At 41.9% G+C, this 14,318-nt stretch overlaps 1 protein-coding gene across 1 annotated transcript in view; it reads left to right on the forward strand.

Moving 5' to 3' along the window:
• The window catches only part of Dnah9 (dynein axonemal heavy chain 9), a 433,197-nt gene that overhangs the window by 160,185 nt on the left and 258,694 nt on the right, over window positions 1–14,318 (forward strand). Inside the window, exons 28-30 of the mRNA XM_023705424.1 lie at window positions 6,436–6,593; window positions 9,640–9,778; window positions 11,937–12,224. Coding sequence (XP_023561192.1) covers window positions 6,436–6,593; window positions 9,640–9,778; window positions 11,937–12,224 — 585 coding nt within the window. The remainder of the gene's footprint in view (window positions 1–6,435; window positions 6,594–9,639; window positions 9,779–11,936; window positions 12,225–14,318) is intronic.

Consider the following 14,318-nt stretch of genomic DNA (forward strand, 5'->3'; position numbering starts at 1 on the left):
TGGTGGTGGTGGTGGTGGTGGTGGTGATGCTGGTGGTGGTAGTGATGGTCGTGATGGTCGTGATGATAGTGATGGTGGTGGTGGTGGTGATAGTGATGGTGGTGGTCCAGATGATGAAGGCAGTGATAACGATGGCGAGGGCATGAGGTTTATTATTACCATTAATGTCTTAGCAATACAGGAAATGGGTAAAGAGAAGTAGATGGCTGATACGAATGGGCATGAATCCAGGATCCACAGCCAAGTCTGGTAGGTCTCTTCTACACCCTCACTTGTTCTCAGATAGACCATCCTCAAGCTGCCTTATCAAACTCCACAGCACACTAACTGATAAAACAGTGCTCAACAGCCACTGTCCAATCCTTACTAGACAGGCAATGAGTTTGCCTTAATTAGAAACTGCCCAACACGAGATCAGTAATGGGTTCTCTAAGATCAGTTCATGCCCTTTTGTCTCTGTAATTCAGTGACCTGAGTTCCAGCTGGAATTCCCTGATGCTGTCCCTTACGTCTGGGGGCACTCCTATAGAAGATATTCTCAAGGAATTAGTCTGACAACAAACAGCTCAGGCAAAATTCTGGTTGGTAACATTTAAAACTATACACCCATCCAAGGAGAAAATTGCACTTAATTATTCACACAGTCATTCAGGCTGGCATATTGGTTCAGAAACTGCACCAGCTGCCGACAGTTCCCTGCCACCCTCCCCTCTCCCTCTCTCCTCTCCTCACCCGCCTGTGCTCCTCATCCCAGAAACTTCTGCAAAAGTGATTATGCTTCAGTGTCTTTGCTTCTGGATATTTTCACATCTCTGTCAAATTGGTCAAGCAGAATTGCATATCCATTTGGGAAAAGCCTCAGCATGGCAATTCCAAGAGAAATTGCACTGCTATTTTTAAAATGTATATGATACTACTTAATTCTTTTCAGAATCTCATTACTGTGGCAATCAGCTCTCCAGACCATGGATTATCTGAGCCTTAGGACACACGCCCCTGAGACACGCCCCATCATCCTGTACCTGCCTCCCTCTACACTCTCTGACACTTCCTCCTCTCCCCTGTGGTACTAACACTTACAGTGGGCTGAGCAGAAGCTAGAAACAGAAGATCAGTTTACAAGGGAACCCACAGTAACAGAATTCCAAGTACTTCAAGCACTACACAAATGCTTAATCTCAGAGCCAAAGAAATGTCCCAAGTAGCACCCAGGAGCTTAAGGCCTAATGTAAAAAAAATACAAATATGAAAAACTCTACCAAGCAGTGAGTGGGTTGTACTTCCTCAAGGCAGCAGACTCCAATCTGCCATTTCAGAAGGAAGCATGGAGTGAACCAGGCAAAATTTTACAGGCATGCAACATTTGGAGCAAAGACTTGCAAAATTAATGACCACTGAATAGGCCACTTTGCTTACATAAAGGGTAAGGCAGAGGAGCATCAAAAATTTGAGTACATTCACATAGAATAAGGTAAGCCCATAGCCTGCTCATAGTGCATCACTTTCAGAAAAGTAAGACAAATTAAATGCTTCATTGCATGCATTACATGAAGGCCCTGACCCAAGTAAAAGGGTACAAGGACAGAAACAATGCAACTTTCAGTCTCAAGGGAGAAATTAAGTCCTGGTGGTCACACAGGCACATGAAGATTGTGCTGTTGATAGTAAGACTGACTCTGCAAAAGAGGGCTGCCCTGCTGAATCCAGATATTACTGGAAGCAATACCAGTGGTTCTCATGCACAGTACGCTGGAGCTGGCCAGCGACCTTAACCTCAGCATGCTTCAGAATAGCCTGAATGGTTCTGAAAGGAGTATGCACACTCTCTGCCCCAAAAAGATTCTAACTGAATTGGTCTAGGATTAGATCTTGGCATTAGTATTCTTAAAACAACTTTCTACATGGTTAAAACATGAAATATTCAGCAAACTTTGAGAATTAGCACTGAGAGGAACACTGTCAAGTAAGAAAAGCAACCTGGTGAACTGTGGCATGTCCCATTTCTGGGACAAAATACATGAAACAAAGGAAGAGAGTTTTAATTTGGCTCCCAATTAAGGGGGTCCAGGTCATGCTCTGTAGGCTCCAAAGCAGAAACTCTTGGTGGAAGTAGGGAAGAGCTATTCAAGTCACCATGATGGCCAGAAGTAAAGCAGAGTAAGAGCACTGGAGAGAAAGGGGAAAGAGACCAAATAGAGACCCTGAGGCCATGCCTCCATTACCCACCCAGAAACACCAAGTGTTGTGCCCCACCAATCCTCTGGGTGGATTCCAAAGCCAATCAAGTTGAAACTCCACCTGAATCAGCACAACTGTAAGTTTGAGTTCATATAAAGACCCTCAAGGGCTGGCCTGATAGCTCAGGGGGCTAAAGTGCCTGTTTATACAGAGTGCAGTGGCTGGGTTCAATCCCCAGTGTGTTGTGCCAGCCCTGCCCCCTGGGCACACTGAGATGGTCATTGAGACTTGGCATGGTAGAGCGTACCTATAATCCCAGTGCTTAGGAGGCTGAAAACAGGAGGATCACTATAACTTTAATTACGTAGTGAGACCCTGTAGACCCTGTATCCCCTGTTCTAAATCCAAAAAAAAAGACCCTCAAAACAGAGTCCAACTGTAGGAATAAGACCTCAAACCAGATAGAGCCAAAAGAAGTGGAGAAAAAAGAAGTTGGTGTGAAGTTATAGATGAGAACACTGGGGAAGAAGTAGGCATGAGTGAAAATATAATAATTGACAGGCTGCAGGGGCTCTCAAATCTTACCAGGCATCAGAATCACTTGGAGGAAACCCTGCCTGCATCCAGAATTTCTGATTGGGTTAATCTGAGGGGAGGTTCAGAATTTGGATGGTGGCTGGGGATGTACTCAGGGATAGACCACTTGCTTAGTGTACATAAGTCTCTGAGTTCAATCACCAGTACTGTAGAAAACAAATGAAAGGAATTTTCATGAGAATTTGACCTACAGACACATGTTATAGGATGCTGCACATGTCATGGATATTGTTGGGCTCAGTTTCCTTACTGGTAAAATATGTGATCTAGATCCAGATTTCTTAACCTCAACAAAATTGATGTTTGGGGCTGTCCCAAACATCCATACTGTGCATTATAGGATGTCTACCCACCAGATGCTGGGAGCATCCACCCTCCTCATTATAGCAATAAAAATGTCTCCGGTCATGGTCAAACATACCCTAGAGAAATGAGGTGCAAAATGATCCCCTGTAGAGAACACTAGTTTCTGCATAGCTTTAATTTTTTTTCTTTTTTTTTTAAACAGGGAATGAAGTTATCCTTTTTCTTGTTGTTTCAATGAAAATATATTTCTAAATCATAACATGATTAGTTTCAGATCAAAACAAATTAATTTGAAAATGTATCCGTAGTCTTGCTCTGCATGATGATCCTTTAGTGTATAACAAACTGTATGTATGATAGTGGGCTTATATAATACCATCAGCATGATTATTAATCTTGACTGCCAATTTGACTGGCTTGAGAGATGCCGAGATTAGTAAAGCACACATTTGGGTGTGTCTAGGAAGGGAGTGGAAGTATGATCTTAGAGACTGCATTGGTGTCTGGTGCCTTCCTCCTTGGCTCTTCCTCTGTTCTCTACATATCAGAGGCCATCGGTTGGACAAATCTCTTCTGCTACTCCTTCTGCCATGATGCTTCTGACTTAAAGCCAGCATGCCATGGACTAAACCTCTGAAATCATGAGCCAGAATAAACCTCACAGGACAAAGTGGCAAAAATCATGTGCTTTGGCACCAGAGTGCCTGCTTTGAGACTTCACTTGATCCATTTATCAACTGTTGGGTATTAAAAATCTTTTTTTCTCTTAACTTTTTGTTTATAATCAATTTTAGATTTATAAAACAGTTACAAGTATAGTACCATGTTTCCACATATGTAATGATAGTACATAAATACAGGAAATTTAACTACCTCTTCCTCAGTTTCTATCCTTAAAATAAGGATACATGGTCACCACCTCATAGAACTGTTGAAAGTCAGAGTGGAATAATATATGTAAAATATTCAGAATAGCACCAGGTACTGATCAAGTGTTCAAAAAAATAGTGATGATTTTTTGTCATTCCCTTTAGTTTAAAAATCTCCAAAAACAATTAGAAGTACAGAAACAGTACCTTGTGAGTGTGGAGTACACCTGGTCACCATGGCTATCTGTCTGTGCCTACCTGTGTGTGCACCTCCATGAGGGTGGGCTCGCACTGAATCCTTACCTTCCAGGCTGCCTGCTTCTCCCCCTGCATCATTGAAACCTGTGGACTTTTCCAAATCCTGGATCATATCCAAGTCTCCTGGACTCTGACCATTATCATATTCCAATAGCTCATCCCAAGAGAACCAGCAAAGCTCTCTTCTTCCTGCATCAGCCAGACTAAGGGCCACATCTGTGAGCACCAATGCTCCAACAGGAACTGCATCTTCCAGTCTGTTCAGCTCTCTCCCTCAAGGGCCCCTCTACAGAATTTTACACAAAAGCACAGATGCCTCCAATCCAAAAGTGCATCATAAATTCTTGCTGAGCATGAGCTTTCTGTGCTTTGGTGTTTGGAAAGAGAGTGCTGAGTCAGACCCAGCAGTAGGGGTGCGGGGAGGGGGGCTGAGCTCTCACCTTAACCTTTGCCCAAAGGTAGCAGAGCAATTTGTAAGTGTTCATTCAACTCTTTTCCATTCCCTAGACAGGAGGGTACTCTGTCTATTTTGCTAACACAAGGACCTGGTACAAAGGGGAGAATAAGCCCTTATCAGCCACCTATCTTGCAGAGTGGTGAGGGCTGGCCCCAAGGCAGAACTGGGCCTGGCTCTAAGCCCCATGCACACACCAATTGAAGTTGATCTGTTGGGCCAGTGTGCTGAGCGCTGGAGCTTGCCCCTGCCAGGATTGCATTGGTATTCCGCATGTAGAAGAGAAGTTTCAGTCTCCCACTAATTGCTATGAGCTCAAATGCATTCAGTCATTAGAGCTTCACTTTAGGATGGGAGCTGAATCCTAATTGCAAAGATGTGCTGGCACTGAAGATAGCAATGGCCAGTGTAGATGGTCTACTGTCTCTCCCCCTTCCTCTCTGTGTCTCTCTCTCTTTTTGTCTCCATGTCTCTGTACACACACACACACACACACACACACACACACACACACGCACGCACTGTGGCTCCATCTCCATGGAACAAGGTTACCCTTGACCTTTCCCTAGCAATAGCCTAAACTCCAGATACACTCAAGGCTCATTCAAAGTCTTGTGCTGGTCTCGGATTTTAGGTTTCGCTTCTGACAACCCTGAGAGACTAGAAATTCTCAGAACACCCTGTGGCCTGGCTGAAAAGCTCCCCTACAACTGTGTGCCTTTTGTCTTCCTCATTTTCTGCTGCTGATCATTTTTGCACATGTGTTTCAAAGGACCAGGTGTGAGAACATAAGCGATTGAGCTTCATTTGTTGTGCTCTTCCCAGTAAGTGATCTTTAACATGGGTCTGACCAGAACAAGCTTCAGCTTAAAGACTCCTCAGATGCTAGATTGCAGTTAAAACATTTGAGATTCTTTTAGAAATACTCTTTGGCTCTGACCCCAGCTTACCTTACCAGTACACTGAACAGCTCCCCTGCATGCTCAGCCTGTCCTCCTGCTGTCACGCTAGAGGTGCAGTCTAGGGAGGGCAGTGAGGAGCTAAACCATGACAGATCACAAAAGCAGTGATGATGGCCACTCTGACAGCTTCCATGTGTGCTTCTACTATGCATTTTTATGCACCAAATTCTTTATAGATTTTAATCCCTGGAACAAGATCAGGTTGGATTGGACTGGGTTGGATTAGATTGGACTGGACTGGACTGGACTGGATAGGATTGGATTGGACTGGACTGGACTGGACTGGATTGGATTGGACTGGACTGGACTGGACTGGACTGGACTGGACTGGACTGCACTGGATTGGATTGGATTGGATTATGCTAGAATCCTTATACTTAGGCAGCTGATCTGTAATTATGGCTAAATTATCTCTTAATGGTAGTGATTAATGATTCTTTAATGATTCTTTTGCCTTACATAGAAATAAGACTGATGAGATTAAGGTACCCCTCCAAGGATTGTGATGAGGCTCAAGTGAATTAATGCACAAAAATGATCAGAAAAGTGCCTGGTACAGGTCAGCCCTAACTACCTGTTCAACTACTCAGTCCCATCTCAAAACCATGATGTCACAAACAGGAATGTAGACAGCCCTATTTCTTTAGAAACACTCCAAGCCATCAGCAAAGGGTACGAGGTGCGGTCACCACACCTGTGCTGTGGTGAAAGCAGCCACAGGAACACAGCTTGTGTTCGATGGGACTATGAATGCCCAGGTGTAGTTAACACTCACTGCTGCAGAGGTATTTTCTGCTGATTGGTCCACCAGGTTAAAAGCATCCAAGATGCAATCAGAGATAAGAAGCAGCAGTTCAACTTTCTGGGGGAAGAGATTAAGCTGAATCTTTCTGTGGGCATCTTCATCACCATGAACCCAGGCTATGCTGGCCGCACGGAGCTGCCCGAAAATCTCAAGGCCTTGTTCAGGTAAGCCCCACCGCAAGGCCTCCAGAGAGAGGTTTCTTTTGTTCTTGTGTTATAAATGTATGGTACATACACTGATGAAATTTGGAGTTTATAGAAAATTAGATTTTTTTTATTACTGATGATGTAATGCCATCACAGGTAATATTATTTTTTGTTTAACTGATTTTGATTCTCTCTCTCTCTCTCTCTCTCTCTCTATATATATATATATAGATATATACATACATATGAACTTTACATATATATGAATTTTATAGTCTACATTTGTAGCATACAGTATTTAAATTTTTTGTTTCCTAGTCTATTATAAATATTTTGCTCTGTTAGATATTTTTTAATAAATCTCATTTAATGACTATATTTTTCCATCAAGTTCACAGTCTGCAGTATACTAAAGTAGTCCCTCTTGGTTGAATATTAAGACTATTTCTAACATTTAAAATTAATTCATACAAAATGCTGTAATGTACATTTTTGTTGCACATAAATCTTTTTTTTCATATGCATGATTATTTTATTTGGCTAGCTTCCCAGAAGTAGAATTACTGAGTTAACGATTAGGAACATGTTTAAGGCACTTGACACACGTTGCCAAATTGCTTTCTAAAAATCATAGTACCAAATTAATCTCATAGTAGCAATGTATAGGAACACCTCTTTTATTTCACCCTTGCCACACATGCAGATTGCTATGCTTCTGAATCTTCTTTACTCTTTAAATTTTTATCGGTATGTGTTGGTAGTACATTATGCTTACATTCACCACAGGGAGTCGGTACATGTACATGGCATACTCTCAGTTCCTTTTTTAATCCCACCCCACACACACCTCTTTATTTCAGTGAGAAAACATCAATGTGTCTCTGACCAGAAACTAGAGCATATGTTCTTTCTGAAAAGTGAAGTTGGCCCAACAAAGAGAACATTGAAAGGTGCATCTTGCCTTCTGATTTTCTGCTTACTAAACTTTTACTTAAAAGAGATTGTGAGGAGCTACCACAAAGCTGTTGTGTCAATTTTCGGATTGAGACACGCAGTGCTTTCTGTTAGGGAGGTGAAGTAACTGCTTTCACAGGCTCCTCACAGGATCCTCAGAGGGCAGCAGACTGTGTGCATTAGTCCCTCACTTTCAACTACCCCAACGTGGCAAGTTCTTGTGTCCCACAAGTAGCATGGGTGTCTCCTTGTTCAGGCATGTCCTGCTTTAACTAAGAAATGCTGGAATGTTAGTAAGATGTCTAAACTGCCACAGAATGCTGCACTGTTTGCTTTTCACACAAAACTAAGCTTTGAGTGACAAACAATAACACAGGTATGCTATCACCCAGGTAAGAATTAGTTCTCTTGGTTTTTTTCCCCCCTACATATAAAAGAATTGTTAGACCATTCAGATTGATATAACAAAGCAGCATAAGCTAAGTATCCTAACCAGAGGGATTTATTTCTCACAGTTTGGAAGCCCAGAAGCCTGAGCTCAAGGTGCTAGTATAGGCAGATTCTGATGAAGACAACTTTCCGGTTGCTGATGGCCAACTTCTCTTGTATCCTCACATGGTCAGAAGCAGTGGACTGGCCTGCTGGCTTCTTCTTACAAAGCACTAATCCCATTAATGAGGGCTCCATCCTCCTGACCTAATTACCACTCAAAGGCCCCACCTCCAAATACCTTCACTAGGGTTAAGATTCCAACATCCAAATTTAGGAGAGCATGACCTTTCAGTCCAGTCACACATACACAGAAGAAAATTTGGGGAAGGGGAGAGGAAAATATTTTTTAGAACCATAAATGCAAAAATCTATTTTTACATTTAATTCTGACAAAGACTCTCTGAGGGAGGTACTATTGGCTTTTCTCTTTGAGCAGACTACAGATGGAGTCAACAAAATTTGTGCAGTAGAACTCTAGTTACTAAAATTAGCTAGTGGCCCAGCTGATAAGTGTCAGAACTAGAGTGTGAACCCATGGCCTCCTTCGACTGGTTTCTCCTTCAACTGTTTGTCCTTCGACTGGTCCAACATCCAGCGATAATCAGTGTGCCTTCTCATTTTCCTCCCAGTAGTGTGTGAGCTGAACATTTCTTTTTCAAAATTGGGATCCAATTCTGTATTGTTTAGTACCCTGTATTCATTAATTAATGTTTTCTTGTTTCATTTAATAGCTTTGCTTCTACAACATTATTTTTCATCGTCACGTTGTATTCTGTTGGATGAATGCATGTAACCTAATGTTCAGGTTGCCAAGTAATTTTGAGGATCTAAGTATTTGCCAGCTTCTTTGCAATTGAGCGCAATGCAAAATATTTCAGGAAGCAATATGGACATAAATAAAATTATTTTTAACTTTTAATAAGCATAAAAAGGTAAATAATGAAATATAATATCATATGCCAATTACATACCTAATAAATTAATAAGAAAATAAATCTTTAAAATCAAATGTGGTTAGTACCAAAGGAAAGGAAAAATCACACTTAATCCTTCTATACAGAAAAAAAAAATCCCCTGATATGTTATTATATGTCTCATTTTATGTCAAGGCGGGGTTAACCTACCTTAGACCTCAATGTTAGAAATTTACATTTATATGCAAATAAATACAGGATAATACCTGAGTGGCTAGGTTTTGGAGGAGACACACGTCTTCCAGATAGGCTAGAGAAATTCTCAGTCTCTTGTAACCACCCAGAGAAATCTAGCTGCTCAACTTTAGCTTCTAATTTATTCTAGACAATTTACTTTACTAATGCACAGCTTTTGTGACACTCCAGCCTCAAGTTACATGATATGAGCTGGAGGTAGGGCCCCAACTCTGCTCACTTGCTACCATTGTCCACCACCTTGGGTAAGAGCCTACGTCCTTTATTCTTGCTTCACTCATCTTGAATTTGGAAGTCTCAGATGAGATGACTGTAAAGTTCCCTTCATGAGTCCTTGTACTTGCAGACACCTCTTTGATGATTGGCATCCAGTATCTCTTGTTCTCCAGTCTCCCCTTCAACCTTGTGAGTGGGGAACTGATGAAATCACCCTCTGCTCCTGTACACAGGCCATGTGCGATGGTTGTCCCAGACTTTGAGTTGATCTGCGAGATCATGCTGGTGGCAGAAGGATTCATTGATGCCCGGCTATTAGCCAGAAAGTTCATCACCCTTTACAAATTGTGCAAAGAACTTCTTTCCAAACAGGTAAGAACTTCAGAGAGATTAGTGGCCAAGGCCATGCTATGCGTCCAGCTCTGGAAGGGTTCTGGCCTATGCATTAGACCTTTCTCCTATGAGTCATGGCAGCCAAATGGGTGTATTGACACAAGTCAGCACTTTGAGAAGCTAGATGAGAGGGTCACATGCTCAAATCAAGCTTGGGCAACTCAGAGATATAGTGAGACCCTGTCTCAAAATAAAATGTAAAACAGGACTGGGAATGCAGCTCATTGTGAAAGCCTGAGTTCAACACCCAGAAGAAAAAAAAAAAGAGAGAGAGAGAGAGAGAGAGAGAGAGAGAGAGAGAGAGAGAGAGAGAGAGAGAGAGAGAGAGAAAGGTTCTAAGTGGTTTCATAATAGAAAGGAGTAATTAATGTTGAAGTTTTCCTTTTTAATTTCTTATAGCTTCTTTTTTATTTAACCAATTTTAAGGCTTATATTTCGTAACTTAAATAATTTGAAGACATTACGCAATATAACAGCCATTGTTGAATTTCCATTATTTTGTTTAGTCAAATTCTTGTATCATTTCTAATGTTTTTCCTACCATTTTTATGCTTTTTTAAAAAAATTGTGTTAACATTTTTTGGCACAGAACCCCATTTTTACTGTAATATTTAGCACCATTGCACAGACACAAATGTCCCACCATGAAGAAGCTCTGGAGTACACGGTTTCTACCTTAAGGGATAGGACATAGAGAGGGAGTTGAGAAGAAAATTAGTTTTAACTTTTTGTTTGGCCTCAAATGTGGCTTTTGCTTAAGGCTGGTCCCCTCATAGGTAGCCTTGCAGCTGAGCATCTGCTGGGTATATGCCTTGGGAAACTTCATGATGGCAAGGACAATGGAGAAGTTTTCTTGAGCTATTCCCACTCAGGTTCACTTTCCCCATGGGGTCATCTCACTCTAATAACCTTTCATGCCACAAAACAGGCTCTCTCCCCTCTGTGAAATCTGTTCAAGAGGGAGAACATGGCAATGTCTTCATATTTTCTTTTATGTTGTACCGTGTCTTGGTCCTCTTCCACCACTGACTTCCAGGGCAGTTGAGTTCCACTCTTGATAGCTCTATCCCCAATTGCTTTTGAACTCTAAACCTGTGCAATCAATGCTGCAAGCCACCGGTCTTTCTGGGTACTTAAAATGCAGCTTTCTCTCAGCACATCTGAATCTGTTCCCCCATCCAGCTCTGACCCAGCTGATTCTTCGTGCATTCCATTTTCCACAAAACCATCATTTGCTCACCAACTGAGGTCTGTTCCACACTCTACACACTTTTCAAATAAGTCTCGTTTTCTTTTCCTATTCACTGTCACCTCTTTAGTTGCAACACTTGTGTCTCCATTTAAAGCATTGCATCTGCCTCTATGCTGCCTTCTTCAGCTATACACCAGGTCCTCTAATCCATTCTGTAGCTAACATCTAGAGGAATTATCTTCATGTACTCCTCACTAGTATTAGGGTAAGGGCCAACACAGTCATCTCTGCTAAGAGCTGCACAGTGATCAGTCTGCCTACAGCTACCCCTATAGCTGAGCCTTCATGGCTCTGTCCTTGGGATTCTGTGCTGCACTGGTATTGGTCTTCCTTGAGTTTCTTGAATTTCTTGTCATACTGAGCCGGTAGACGTCTTCTCCCCACTTCTTTCTCAACTATGCTTGACTGAACTCTACTCCTCCAGATTTTCTGTAATACCTTTCCTTCAGAAAAACCTGACCTACATCCTCAGGTTCAGTGATCACACCTTTTGGCTTCATTGCACACAAATTTTTTCCTTTGTAGCAATTTCTGAATAGTGATGTTCTACAAAGCATGTGGCAGAGCTTGGACATGAACATAAGCCTGAGTTCAGACTCCACAGTCTGAACTGCATTCCCCCACCTCCTCCCAGCATGCTGCTTTACGTCTCTTGAGTGATCTGTGTGTGCTTTATTGTACTCGGAGTTGGAAAGGTAGATAACTGCAGATAAGGGACTAGAATTTTGTGGTCAGGTTTTCCAAGTTTTCAGCCATCTGCCAGGTCTCCACTCAGCCTTCAGGATGACCAGTGATGTGTGTTATTTATCATGTGTCCCCTCTGAGTGTGTGGTACTCTGCATCCTAGCAGCTTTGGTCTGACCTGCATTGCCCTCCCTGCTGCAGGATCACTATGACTGGGGCCTGCGGGCCATCAAGTCTGTACTCGTGGTGGCAGGATCACTAAAGCGAGGAGACCCTGATAGGCCTGAGGACCAGGTCCTGATGCGTTCCTTGCGAGACTTCAACGTCCCCAAGATCGTGACTGATGACATGCCTGTGTTCATGGGCCTGATCGGGGACCTCTTCCCTGCTCTGGAGGTGCCAAGGAGGAGAGACCTGAACTTTGAGACTTTGGTGAGGAAGGCAATTGTGGACCTGAAGCTCCAAGCAGAGGACAACTTTGTGCTCAAGGTACATGAGGCTTTCCCTCCCAGAATTTCTTGCTTCTTATTTCGTTTCTTGGATAATGAGTTATTCTTTGTCTTTAATCCAAAGAATTGTATAGCTGTACTGATATATCTAGTTAGAAACAATTCATTTCATGTTTTTATTGGTGCCCTTCAGTATGATGTGTGGTAGGAAAAATAAGAGAAATTGAATATCTCCTACCACAAGTATCAATAGGAAGCAGATATATTTAAGAGTATACAAAAAACTTTCTAAAAAAAGTAAGAACTTTATTGTAAATGTAACTGATGGCTGTAAGAACCATGTGCTTTGTACTGTCTGCTGAGAAGGCTGCGAGTGCACACGAGGACCCTGGGAGGCCGTCTCCCTTTCCTTTGAAACATTGATTGCATCAATGAAGAAGGCTCCATATGGCTCTGATCTTTAATTGTGATGAAAATGGTCTCTATCAGAATCAGATGTACTCAGAATCTGCCACCTGGTCCATGAGGAGTTGGGGCTGCAAGGGATGGGCTGACCATACGGCAGAATGAAAACGCCTGGGGAATTAACTGTGCTGGCATTTCATTTGGGTTAGAATTCGTTTTGAGTTTTTAAGGCTTTGAATACAAAGTTCTCTACATTTTCAATGGCCTATCCCAATCCTTTTTTTTTCCAGAAGTCTGTTATTTTACTGTGCAATTTTGTATAAGCTAAAGTCTTTAGGATGAAAAAAAAATGTTATAAGTAAAAATGCCTGCATATAAATGAATATGCCTTCAAGCAAGAGGAGACAAGTGCCACCAGAAAGGGGTCAAGGGTTATGAAGTTCAGAGACATGGACAGATGCTTTCTCCTGCTCAATGATATGTGTAAAAAGCATGTGAAAACCACCTTGGTATTGACAAGTGGCTTCACATTCTATATCACATTTGACACCCCCCCACCGGCTCAGCCCCAGCAGCCCCTAAAGCAAATGATACAAATGAGTCTCTTTACAGGTGAAGGAACTGGATAGAATTTCATTATTTCTCCAATATATTACACTGGGCTAATTCATGTGAAATAGAGTGTGTTTCCTAGAAGAACTTAGAACAAATAGGCAGGTTCTTTCCAGGGCACTCCAGTAGGTGTTCCTAGCATACAATACCTTTTTAAATTAACTTTATTGAGAAACAAATAGCAATGAGACAGTTTCAAAATGGATTAGTAGGACAGTTTCAATAATTAATGCATTGCATATTGTTGTCTTCTTAGTGGTTATTCATAGTACAAGATGCAGACATGATATCCTGTCCAAACACTATTAATACAAAACTTTCCTCTCATTGAATTAAGAGAAAGCAGCTGTATATCTATCTCTCCTAACTATTTTGAATATACAGATACAAAATGGTCCTTCATTTGTATCTCCTTTCTTTGTTTAATTTTGTCAGAGATGGGTATTCCCTTGCCATTTAAATATTGTAGGTGTATGAATTCAAATTGCACACTTCTGTTGGTAGAGAAGCTCAGATTCATATAAATAGAATTAAGGGTGAGTTGAAACATCCACTCCCATTGCAAGCAGGTGTCTGCTTTCATTTCCAGAGTTTCTTTCTACAGAGCAAACATTCCCAGCCCTCTGCCACTGTAGTTATTTCTGCAGGGCGACCCTTCCCCACTTTTTCCCACCCTCTTCCCAAGCGCAGTAGACAGACTGCTGAAAAACAGAGGTGAGCAGGATGGCACTGAAGACAGGAAGGCAGGGGTGAGTGGAGGAGTACATGCGAGAAACAGATTGCACAAGCAGCAGCAAGTCTGATGGGGGACCATGTTCTGTTTGTTTCTTTTGCTCCTCCTCTTTCTCACGGAGCTTCTTGCTCTACTGATAAGCCAGAGCCTCTCTAGTGAGGATTCTGAGCACAGATGACATCTCTGTCACTTTTCATTTATCCTGTCCACTTGACAATCTGAACATTCGCACCTCTGAAGACCAATTCTCTAAAAGCTGCCTCATGGAGCTCTTTTGGTATCCTGACATCCCTTTAAAGTAATAATATAAACTCGTATTTTTTAAGAAAAACAAACTCAGAGAATTATGGAAACTGAGAAGGCAATATTATGATAAATTTCTGG

Source organism: Octodon degus, unplaced genomic scaffold (genome assembly GCF_000260255.1).
Source record: "Octodon degus isolate 3935 unplaced genomic scaffold, OctDeg1.0 scaffold00219, whole genome shotgun sequence".
NCBI lineage: Eukaryota > Metazoa > Chordata > Mammalia > Rodentia > Octodontidae > Octodon > Octodon degus.